The 12,906-nt window shown below is 41.8% G+C and overlaps 1 protein-coding gene across 3 annotated transcripts in view; it reads right to left on the bottom strand.

Moving 5' to 3' along the window:
- spata20 (spermatogenesis associated 20) overlaps window positions 1-12,906 on the bottom strand; it is a 37,128-nt gene that overhangs the window by 20,252 nt on the left and 3,970 nt on the right. For all 3 annotated transcript variants that reach the window (XM_035612605.2, XM_047327806.1, XM_047327805.1), the window contains exons 8-13: window positions 12,429-12,533; window positions 11,746-11,820; window positions 10,114-10,326; window positions 9,600-9,792; window positions 7,777-7,945; window positions 2,913-3,121 (exon numbers count right to left, since the gene is read on the bottom strand). In XM_035612605.2, the coding sequence (XP_035468498.2) occupies window positions 2,913-3,121; window positions 7,777-7,945; window positions 9,600-9,792; window positions 10,114-10,326; window positions 11,746-11,820; window positions 12,429-12,533 (964 nt within the window). The remainder of the gene's footprint in view (window positions 1-2,912; window positions 3,122-7,776; window positions 7,946-9,599; window positions 9,793-10,113; window positions 10,327-11,745; window positions 11,821-12,428; window positions 12,534-12,906) is intronic.

The raw sequence follows: 12,906 nt of genomic DNA on the forward strand, positions 1-12,906 counted from the left end.
ATCCCAAAGGTGTTCCACTGGGATCCGATTTAGGGACTGGGGAGGTCACTGAAGTTCAATGACCTTGTTAGGTTGACGAAACAAGCTTGTGTCGTGCTATAAATTAAACTTTTGGCCTGATGTTGGCACAAGATAAAAAGTCAGGGTATCGCCAAGTTGTTACATTTCATTCTGAGGAGAACATCAATGCCTGTTACAAAACTATTGGATGGATCAACAGCTAAAACCACAAATGTCTACCTCGTGGTGGTATTAGACAAAACCTCAGAGAATCACCAATGCCATTGAGATCCATCCTCTGGGCATGATGAATATCTGTACCGAATCCATCTAATATTTGTTGGGATATATTAGTCTGGACCAGGGCAATCAACGAAACAACCAAACGACTGACACTGCCATCCTTTGATTCAAGCTGCTAGCATAACTAAAGTTATACATTGGGTACGATGTCATATGACATCTTTAAAAGTACAACTTTTAACATATCATTTTAAAACGTCTCCTGAGCTGACCGACAATGATATATTACGATATACATGAGATATATTTCCTAGTCTTGCAGGAAATAGTTGCAGCAGGAAGGGCATCGACATCACCAAACGTAGACTTTTCTACCAGCTTTTAGAACTTTTGCAGCTTGAAACCAAACTAGCAGACGGTTGGAGAGCAACACTAAAGACAAAGAAGTACAATACAGTTGATTTAAAAAAATAAAAGTGGAGAATGAAGGATGAAGTTACAATATTAATTAGATGAGGTGGAGGAGATCGAGGATTCCATATTCCCGCTGTTCATTGTGTGTGCTATTTCAATCTGTCAGACGTTCTGACAGAACGGAGACAGGTTTGAAAGGTGTTGGTGATCAAAGGAGCCGAAGGTTCAGAGCATCAGTCTTTCAGTGCTTTCATGCTGGAGGACTTCAACTGTGAGAAAGTGAGTGAGCGCTGCATCTCACTAGAGGTAGATAAGGGAGGTCAATATTCCTCTGCCGTTATTCTCTAGCTGCTCGTCTAACCATCCATCCACCTACCCTTGCCTGTCTTCTCTCCTGTGGCTGCCCTGTAGCGATGGAGTCAAACTGGCTGCGATAGTACAGCAGAAGCTTCCATCTTGTTAAGCTCTGGATTAATCAACAAGGTGGAGGATATAGACAGGCGAGACTCAAGGGTTGAATAGATAAATGAATGAATGATTACACTCATCCATTAACACATGTTGTTCAAATAAATCACAGCCATTCGTTCATGCTTCTTTTGTTCATTCAAATCGATGGGGATCAAATTACAGCAATGTGTTTCTATTACCTAAATGTCTGCAGTGGTGCTTCAAAGCCTGTATTTATTCATCTGTCTGAGCTACCCATCCATCTTTGAAGCCACAGGGGTAATGCTGCTGCAGTAGTACCATGAATCTAATTACATGTCCATCAATCCCCCCCAGCAGCCGTAGCATCAGTGCCTTACTAAGTTCCTTCTCAGTTATGTAGTCCACCACTTGAAGTATCTCAGCAGTTACAGGATGGATTGCTAAAAGACCTTGTAAAAACATTCGTTGTCTCTAAAGGATGGAACCTACTGACACTGTTGAAATATCTCAACACCTACACCATGATGTGGCACATCATTTGGCATTGTTTCCAAAGAATGAATTCTTATGACTTTGGTTAACCCCCTTACCTTTCATGTAGAGCCAACCTGAGTTGACAATTGGTGGATGGATTCCATAACATTTGGTTCAAGTTTTCCTGTTCCCCTCAGCATGAATATCAATAACTTTGGAAGATCGGTTGACCAGTCAGCCTCAGCTCTACTTTGAGTTGATTGTTTAACAGCAAATGTTAGCATTAAAGTGAGATTGTTAATATGGTCAATATAACACTAGTTGAACAACAGTGTTAATGCTGAGCAGGTGTTAAAGCCCCTCTAAGCTATAAAATTGCAGTTCCTTCCTTAAAAATTTTGGTGGGAATTTTAGCCTTTAATGACAGGACGGACAAGCATGAAAGGGGGAAAGGCTTAAGGCCGCAAGGTGGAATAAAACACTGTCCACAGGGGGCGCCCACTCTGCATTTTTAAACAAAAGCCTAGCTCCTTATCTGAAATTAACTCCATCATAATAACACGCCTGAAAATGCATATCACATGACCTGTCACATACACTGGACTTCCCACGGGAATTGTCACAGATCGCTTGAAAAACATGTAGGCAGCATATAGCATTATAGGGTGATGAATCAGAGTAGTGCAGAATTTAACTGCACAACGGCTCCTAACAAAGACAACGAATTCAGCAATGCTTGTTATTCATTATCCCTGTTGCATTCACCAACACGTTGTGATCAGGAAGCGAACAACGGTCTGCATCGTTTCCAAAAGTCTCAGTTTCAGAAGGTCCAGAATAAAACACAACCTTCAGGTTTTCAAACTAGAGCAGGGACAGCTGTGTTCCCAAAGTCTCAGTTTTTGGAAAATCTCCGGATTGATGTGGACACATGTAGAAAAAGTGTTCCAGTGTCTATAAGGGGCCTCACGGAGCTTCTTGTTTATATGATTATGACAGTTGGGTTCAAGATAGACGTGTGTGATTCATTCATCCCTACCTGGCATCACCTATAGAAAGTTAATAAAAACCCTGATAAAAAAAACTAATAATTAGAGTATTTATGTAAGGTTGAATAATACAAGGATGTTAAAATATGATGAAATGTCACATTTCTTGTAACCCTCAGTTGTCTTTCTGCAGGATGTTATTGTCTATCATACAAGCTTGCTGGGAATTAAAATGTTGTATTGTTGTGGTAAAGGATGGGACATGACAAAAATATGCAGTCTCATGAGGTGAGGCCTAATTTCATCACCTGGGAAATTATTGATCTAGGCCGCTGATATGGGGTGACTGATTGACCTCACCCTCTTTGAGTTGCAGCAGTACAGTGCTGTCGCTGGGATCGCTGCAGAAGTAGCCTCCTCCCTGGTGATCCCAGAAGAGCACGTCCTGCCGGAGCTGCAGCTCCTCGGCCCACTGCAACCACTCTGTCTGCAGCGTGGCCTCGTACAGGTCCAACAAGCCACAAATGACGAAAGCATAGTCGCCCAGGAAGCCGCAGATAGGTGGAGAGCTACAGAATAGAGAGGGGAACGGGAAGATGGCAATTAGAGAAATGGTAGAAAAGCAAGAATGGCGACATTTTTCGTTAAGTATTAAATCGATGAATGAGAGAACTTGTGGGATGGGTCACAGTTGGTGAACTATAATTCCCCTTCTCATCTTTTACCAAATGCTTGTTTACAAGCCCTGTAAAAGATCAAGGTATATTTTACCATCAGCACAGTATAGAAATCCAGAAGAATTGACTTTTTAGTGAGACAACAGCAAGCCTGAAGGAATTATTTGTTACAGTACAAAGCTACATTATGATATACATTGAACGCAGAGTGCTGTCTCTCCCTGAAGCATTTTTCTCCGTGTGAAATTACTCATAACTGTGAACACACTCATTGAAGTTTCAAGTGATGCAGGACCGTAATTAGTCAAATCTGACTGCATTTGCACCACCTCACCTCCCTCTACCATCAGTGCGCCCCCTCTCCCTTCATTTGTCTCACCCCTGTATCCTTTCTCGTAACGTTTGCACCTACTTTTTAAATTTGTATACATCACATTTTCATTTCTGCCTGCTGAATTCCTATTTGAAGTCTTCCCTACACCTGGAGGTTTTTTTTTGTCTATACCAATCTGTCACACTCACTGTAATGGGATTTACCGTCACAGAACTGACTAGTGCCCTTCCCAAACTCTGACTTAAGTTTCCGAACTTTATTGTCATTCTCTCTTCCACCACAGCTCGGGCTACAGCCCAATAACAAGTCTGCACTCCTCCCCCTTCAGTTCCTGCAATGGCACCCTCATCTACAGTAGGTGAGTGCAGGGGAATGGACGGTGACAGGAACCCAGATAGGGGCTGTATCAGGCGAGGCTGGTGGCTGGTGGTCAAGAGGCTAAAAAAAAGGAGGAAGCTCTGGAGATGAAGTGCATGAGGAGGTCATGGGAAGTTGAGGACTCATATCTAGACATATCTTGCCCAGACAGACAGGGTTGGCAGAGTCATGAGTAGAAAGGAGACAGCAAGCACTGTTGCACAGGACAGGACATTGTTTGATATGACTACCAAGCTAAGATTTAGAAAAAGACTAGATGCTACAATTGGATCTATGATTGAATTTTTTTTACCTGATGATTGTGCTAGAGGGAAAATCAGGGTGTCACTAGCCCCACTTAACTGCAAAAGCTTGAGTTGGGTTAACCACAAGTTAACCACAAGTTGATTTACCAAAGCGACTAGTTAGGCTTCATTTTTTAAGTCTTTTCTTTTGTATTAAGTAAAGAAAGTAATCCTGCTTGAAATCACTTGATAAAGCAGGAAGTGTACCTTTGTGCCACTTGAGTGTGTCTCACAATCTTGCCCACATTCTGGTCTGTCAGTCAATAATGATACAATTCTAAAATACGATTTTAGAGATTTTTACATCAGCAAAACTTCTCAAATCTTGGTTATTACATTATTCTTATGTACCTATGCTTCCTCCTTTCTTCCCCACACTAACAGACTCCCCACGCAGACCTCGTCACTCAATCACAGCTTCTTTCTTTTTGTTCCCCCCTCCAGAGGACAGCCCTCCTTTCACAGGATGACACGTTATCTGGCCGAGGTGACTCCAGCCACGGGGACGACGACCCGAGACAAGACCTCAGGGGGGGCCTCACTGACACACAAACGCAAAAATGTAAAAAGCTTTTCAAAAATTCTCAACAGCCTTTTCGTTCACACCTTCAATAGAGTCTGGTGGATGAGTCATTTCCCTGAGAGCACAGATAAAAATGTCTTTGAGGTCTACTGTATAACTTTACTAGGAGACAGTTTACAATAATAGTTTTCCAACAGTTCTCATACACCATCTACACCCCCCCTCCCCCATAAGCGATTACCTATTGGCATGATATGCGTTATGTTATCGCATTGAGAACAAATTATTTTTATAACTGCAGTGACCTTTATGTTCGAGAATAATTGAATGTGCTACGGAATGAACTGTTTAAGCATTACATGGTGTTGTAGCCTATGAGAGAAATGGTAAGACACCCGCATGAATTCCATTGTTTGACCCAATAATCGGAAATTGTAGCTGGTGTTTGTTTTCCTGTGACAATCTGGAGACTCTTGGAATTTGTCTCACGTTCCAGTGTATCTGGTCTAATCACTCTTTGTTGACCAAGCGACGTGGTGACACACCTCATACTTAATACAAGAGGGTCAAGTTCAATGTTTATATTTGCTGGCCATTTTGGACGAGAAGCGCTAGACACTGGCTGATAATTATTCTTAAAGGTTATGTCTGGCAATATTCTAGGGCTGCGACTAACAATTATTTTCATTATCAATCAATCTAGGGAGTATTTTTCTCAATCAATCTATTAGTTGTTTGGTCCAAAATATGTCATAAAATGGTGACTGTTTTGTTTTGTCCACAAACCAAAAACATTCAGTTTAAACAAGTTGGCGATTCATTTAGTAGTCGATCACCTATTGATAAATTGCTGCAGCTCTACAAAATCCTATGTCATTTTAGTAGTAAAACAATCTCAAGCATTGTTTGTGTAATCTACTGTAAGCCTGATGTGCCTTGTTGTTATGAACATTAGACTCAGGACATAATCCTTCACTACCATGAACATAGACACAGTAGTCCAATACAAACAGATACACTAGAAACCCACTACATACCCACTGTTTGGGTAACATTTGCTAAAAAACTACATATCTCCAGTTGTTTAAGAAGGAAATAACCGAACTTAACTGAAAATATATATTTGTGACCACTGACTAAAATTAAGATTTACACTTTAAATCAAAACAAATTAACTCGGGGCTAAGAGGCATAGGAGAGATGGAAAAATAAAATAATTGACAGACGGACTAGAGCTTTGTTTATTTTTGTCTTCTTGAGGGATTTGTTGACGGTTAGAAAATAAATGGCGGATTTATTCCTTTAAAAAAATGTTTCCATTGTGTTGATTGCCAATGCTTAACGATAGACAATATGCCCAGCAGGATCTGTGTATATCGTATCTTTGGTCTGGAACTGCTTAGCCCCTAAGTCCTGGTGAGGGGAAATCTTAAAGCTACATCCTGTTATGACAGTTCAGTCAACAGTGTGCATCCAGCTCAGTGGTAACAGTTTGGCGAAGGCCTTTTCCTGTTTTAACATGAACCAAAGGCCAAAAATCAGCACCACAAAAGAATTGGGTTTTCACATTTTGGTGCAGATAATTCAGAAAACCAACATCAGACCTCAGTAATGCTCTTGTGGCTGAATGGGAGCAAATTCTGGTGGAAAGCTTTCACAGTTTAAGCAGCATAACAATGCTCACAGAGTCAAAACCCCAAACATTTTTGCTAGGGTGTCCATATACATTTGGCCATGTGGTGTAGATATGTGACATGAATTCAACTTCCATGAATTCATGGAAGTTTCTAAAGTTGAGTTGTTCCTTTCTGGCACAAAAAAATAGTTTGTTTATAATAAATAAAAGATCTGTTGTTGCAGTAGCCACCGCGATTGAAAAAAAAAGAAAGAGTACACAACCTGTAGACACTCTGATTTTAATACCAAAGAATCTGCTGAATGAAGAACTCATTGACTAAGTCATCTCTGAAAAACAGACAACATGTTGACGAATCAAGTAAGAATGAGTCAACAGCAGCGTCCCTGCCTCGGTGTTGCCATTCTCAGGCTGCCTGAAGCCACCAGCAAGACTCTTAATCACAGTTCCACGCGAGGGCCACAGAGAATCTATGGATTCGGCTCCTCAACACTTCCACAGCCAGTTAACCCAGTTAGCGCCTACCGTTCCTCCCCGTAAATTAGTCCACGGCCAATATGTGCCTGGCATGACAGAGTGGTTTACCCCTTTGCATTAAAACCAAACCAGGCTAGAGAAAAGCGCCTCGGTAAGCACTCTCAGTGCTGACACCATCACTGAGTTTGGACTATTATGAATGAGACAGAGGCTGTGGAACCAGGACAGAGCGTTTAGGCACGAGTGTGTATCTGTTCCTGTGTGTTTTAAAATTGTGTGCATTTCATCAATGCCGTTTGTGGGACTGTAGGCATTTTCTTTTTATGCTGATCCTTTGGCATTTCACACTCACTAATTCACAGTAACTAGGACACGGGGCGCGCAAACGGAACAAGGACACCTGGAGCAACAACTGGAGACCGTCTCTGTTGTGATGCTTCGAGTACACTCTCAGTCTAATCCAATGACTGAATACTGACAATAGTCAATCTGTAAATACAAATAGCCTGAATATTCTGGGCATTTTTAAACTAAAACTACTGTCAGGCAGCTGTACCAAATGCCATAAAAGAGAAGTGACACAGGATTAGATGGTTATTTCCCTGTGTGCAATATAAGAAATATTATGCTGCATTTGTTACAGGAAAACTAACAGCAGCTACGTTGCATGATCAATGGGTCAAACAGTGGAATCTAGCTGGGTGTCTAATACATTTTCCTATATGCTGTGGCACAACACTTGAATTGAATTGAAACAGGTCATTCTGTAGCACAGGCAAGTTATTACCACTTGATAATATATTCAAGTGACAGTTGTAACAACAGGTTTCCTTCTCACTGCTTTAATCTCCCTTACCTACAGTGCAGACACACAGTAGCCATACGAAAAAATACAAATACAAGCCAGTCTCTTACATCTGTTGCACCTCCATCTGGTCTCCACGGTAACAGCATCGGAGGATGGTCTGTCGCTCACCATCCCACAGATGCTCTTTTAGGAAGTAGCCTGTCTGCGCTGCCCTCTCCAGCAGGGCCTTGTCCCCCAGCACAGCTCCAACACGAGCATAGGCCGACAGCATCAGACCTGAAGAGGAAGGAGAAGTAGCGATGGTGTGATTAGCCAAGAAATGACTCAGCTAAAAACAACATGTCCCCCACACTTTGAACTTTCTTTCCTCTCGCTCCTTCCTTCTCTCTTCCCCCTCTCCATCCACTCCTTCCTCCCTCTTTCCTTCCACTCCTCTTTCATGTCGCGTATCAAAGCCTGCGCTTCAAAGTGTTGCAGAGGACAGGTGATTAATGGAGGTGTTCCTTCATTAGAGAGGAGAAGGAGAGTCTTGTGTCTAATTGGAAAGTTCTCGGGATCGCAGAGCCTCATTTCCCCCGCTTACACGCTCTGTCTTAAGACATCAGGCCTGGGAGAAAAATGTGCCTGTGTAATTGTGTGTGTGTGTGTGTGTGTGTTGATGTATGTGTAATGGGCTGCAAAGAGACAACTGTTGTCTGTATAACATCTACACACATTTTCACTCTGCCAAGGATAATTGTGTGCAGGAAGCCTGGAAAAATCCAAGCAAACAAAAATAAATCGGTATAAATTTTACAACACATACTGATTGATCAGATGCATCTTTGGAAGGAGCAAGAAGGTGAATACAGGAAGAGGTTTCCTTGTTCCTTGTAGCTAGTCCAAATTAGACCTCGTTTTTTTGGCGAGCTGCTTCTTCTACTACTTTGCAACGTGTTACGATTTGTGTGATCTTCCGCGTCCCAAAACGCAGAGCACCCCTGGCTGCTGGAGACGCTGAGGCCAAACTTGTGGATCGTACCTGGTAGTTGGGTCGGAGTGAGTTTGGATCAAGTGCACGCCACAAAAGGAAAAACTCCGGAAGGCGCACAAGATCAAAGTGGAATATAGTGGAATGCTTGTGAAGATTTTGAAACACATTTGCTATTTGGGGCCAGGTACCCTGATGACAAAAAATTGAAGCTATAGGGTTTTACTATTAAAGTCTCAGGAGACAGACAGCAGCATAGGTTCACACTACATTAGACACTGTGCTTAAGAACGACTGCTGTTCAACAGGCTACATTTACACATCTTTCCAACACCATGTTACAAACAACTTTGTTAGAGATTTTGTAAAATTCATTTTGTGTGTATCGTCGTAATACCTGCTCTGCTCTATACGTGCATAATGTACGTGTCTGTCAGAGAGAGAAAAAAACAGATGTAGAAAAATGTTTCAACTAATCACCATGTCACTTTTTCATTACACATATGGGATGTAATATTTAGTACCACTGTCTGATAACTTTGTCTCTTTATCATATCTATTAATCACAAGTGGATATGTGATACCAGCAGAAACTAAAACTTTATCAACTTGAATGCCACTCAGTAGAGCTCCTACCTCTTCCAAGGCCCAACAGTCCCCTTATGACACCATATTTTAATCCACTGGATAATTGCACACACTCATAGATATCAGTCCCCTAGATATGCCTGCTTTTTCTGTCATCAAGATCCATACATTATTCCCTGGGAAATTGGTGCAAATTAAGCTCTAACTTGCAATTTTAAGATTTTCATTTAGTTTTCACCCCTTTTTCTGGATCTGCTCCCAAATGTAATGGATTCTTTCGGACTGGGGTAAAAACATAACTCCCTCTGGCGGAGGTAACAATAAACTCCAACAGTACCGTTTCTAGAGTGTAAAACCTGTCCTGACATATACCATTCCAGGAGGCCAGCATCTTGGTGTCCAGATGTGGGCGTGGCCGACTCGTCCTCACTTCTGCCATTTTGGCTCTGGCGGCAGCCAGGAGCTTGTTCACCTTCTCAACACTGATGCCAAAGCGAGCAGACGTTAATTCTACCGAGTAACGCACGATCAGCACATTCTGGCCCTCCAGCTCTCCGTGGGGGTCCTGGCAACGCACAGTTCAGGAGAAAAGAGGGTGAACTCATACTGATTGCAACAGCTGTCATGTTCATGCCTTAACAGACCCACTTTAACGCCTTAGAATACTGGGTGAATAAAATAAAACAAGTAATCACGCTTTGTGTTATTCTTTTAGATTTTAATGTTAACTGTCATGTAACCTTTATCTTTTATCTTATCATGTGAAAAATATATCCATTCTTTTGAGTGAAACATCAACCTTTACATCCATCCACCCACCTATTCATCTTTTAATCCAAGCAAAGGTTGCAGTAGCAACATGTGACGTGATGACAATGAAAAGTACCTGTTCCGGAGCAACATTGCCCTGCTCCTTGACCCCGTAGTGGTGCATGAAGACGTCCGCGTGGGTGGCACCTCCGTTGGCGCCCTCCACCACATCTGGCAACAGCTCCCGAACTTCTGAGGCTGTCCAGACACAGAACGCCCCCTCTCGCTTCACTGCCCCCCCCGATGCTGGGACAGAGTCTGCATCCTCTGCACTGTAGAAGCCCCCGGACTGTTTTGGACAAATGAAATGAATGTTTAAAATAAAATATATGAAGCCTTTTGCAACTGACACCAAAGAAAGAAAATAACTACAGGTCATTGAGACCTTCATTACAGGATGAAGGTCATTGACATGACATGCTTTTTTTTCCTCCTAACACAAGAAACCATCTTGTCTAAAAGTAAAGGGGTAGTCCAGCAATTGAGTCACAAGAAAGAAATGTTAAAAAAAATATATAATATTCCAACTTTTACTCCAAAGAATGAGTGAAACTTGTGTTTTGTTGACTCCTCACCCCAGGTCTATAACGCACATTTTCTGTTACACCTTGAAAGAGAGACCGGTGGGAAAAGTCCATTTAGGATCTAATCCTGTATTCTGGTGTTAATCGTTAATTTCTCTTGTCACTATATATGCTAAATATTGATTTAAAAAATGTTTTGTCTTTTATCATATTCCCTCTTTTTTTCTATCTCTCTCTGTAAAACATTAACATATCTTTGAGGACTCACCTTGAACTTGAAGTTAAATAAATGAATCCAATCAAATGAGATTTGCGGTATCTAGTTAACCAAAACCTGAGCTTTAGCTAGCTGGGGTAGCTGTCAGAGGGATATCAGAACAAATAGTTTGTGCTTAGATGTCATCTGGTAAAACTAAGACTAACAAACAACGTGATTGTAGTCTAATCTTCAATGTCAAAGATGAGAAAACCCCAGTGACTTTCTCCAGAGCGTCAGAGGACATCATACATCTGTTTTTTACAGGCTAGGTAGAATTCCTGGTGATGAGTAATTATTCGATTGAATTACACAACTGAGTGTGTTGAACTAAACATCACCTCTAAATGGTCAAAGTACTGTACTGTACACACACCAGGAACTGGCGGCATTCTTCGATGAATGAAGATGCATGAAAGCATGGGAGTCTCCAGAAAATTACCCTTCGCTGCATTAATTCATTAGCGTATAATTACATAATATATCTTGGGGAGTATAATGATTACCACAAGTGCAGTTTTAATTGTGTGCCCCATTCGCTGCTATTGACTCATTAATCAAAGGAGCAAAGGGGTTGACCCTCAGAAGAGAGCAAGGGTTTAAGAGGCTATTTGTCAGCGCAGGTCCCACCCCTTCCCCTCGAGGATGCTATCACCAAGGTGCATACACAAAAACACGCACACAACACGAACGCTTGCAATTATTTCCTGGTGGGATTTACAGCTAATGTTTGCACTTAGTCTTAAGTAAAATTAGACAATGTGACAACACCCCACAGTTTGTATTCCTCTAATTTTCAATGGCCTTCCATTGCCTACGTGAGTACCTTTACCTTGGTGCCTTAGTGAGGACGCGGTCCCTGTGCGATCAGTCAAACAGAAAAAAAAGTACACACAAAGAAGTGATAACAAGCCGGTGGATGATTCACCTTGTCGCTCAGGTCTCTGGAGACGTAGAGCAGTATGTCCTTCGCCACATCCGCAAAGAGCTGCTCGTCCGACACCTGGAGAAACCCGGAGTACAGAGAGCACACACCTGCTAAGAGTCATGATTCAACCTTAACGTAACCTTAAAGATAGCAACATGTGATTTATATCCAGGCAGCATTCAACAAGAATGCTGAGGCAGCCTCTACACCCTCATTAAACACAAACATTTCTGTGCACCTGTATTTGACTTTGCCTTCTTGCTTGTGTCCTAATTAGCTTTTTGGATTGGTGTGAAAAACAGGCCAGCCCGGCCAACATTCCTTAAAATGACTTAAAAACAACATCATTCTGATTACACTGTCGCCGGTGGACTGGGAACTCGTTATAATCATTTCATCGATCTGCACCTTTTAAAAATGTCGCCGTATTTCTCAGTGGAAATTGGTTAAAACAGAAAGAGATGCTTAAAAATTACCCCACGTGATCTGCGAGTGTAACTGCACCCTCACTGTCGATATGAGAGTACTCGGCAATATGCTGCAAAGCAAATGTTTGCTCACAAATGTTTTTAGCTGACCGGGTAATATGGTGATTAATTACTGCGTTAAAGGGAGACATGGGAATGATCGAGGGATAATTACCCTGTCCGATAGGCAAAGAAAACACACACACACACACACACCTGGGAAGCAGTTATGTAGGCTACAGCCAGCTGAGCTTGGTCGTACAGCATCTTTTCAAAGTGGGGAACGTGCCAGGAGGAATCGGTAGAGTAACGATGAAAACCCTGAGAGAGGGAGACATAAAGAGAACAATGAAAGGGATACTATACACCTCCTATTAGTTTCACTTGTCTACTGTCGTGAAACATAAGCATATCTAGCCTGATATAAAAAAAATTGACACTAAAGCTGTTGGTTATGGTCATACAAAGAGTTATACTGGACATCTGTCGGTTTCTGTTGTGAAGTATGTCAAACAAACCAGGGCTGCAAATAATAATTATTCTCAATAATCAATACTATTGATTGGTGTGACGTTCATTTTCTTTATCACTCGATTCATCACACGGTCAATAAAATGACAACCATTACAACTTCCCAAGGCTCATGACAGAGAGAGATAGTACCTTCCCTCACTAGAAAAGCTGGAACCAGAGA

Source organism: Scophthalmus maximus, chromosome 16, assembly GCF_022379125.1.
Source record: "Scophthalmus maximus strain ysfricsl-2021 chromosome 16, ASM2237912v1, whole genome shotgun sequence".
Lineage (NCBI taxonomy): Eukaryota > Metazoa > Chordata > Actinopteri > Pleuronectiformes > Scophthalmidae > Scophthalmus > Scophthalmus maximus.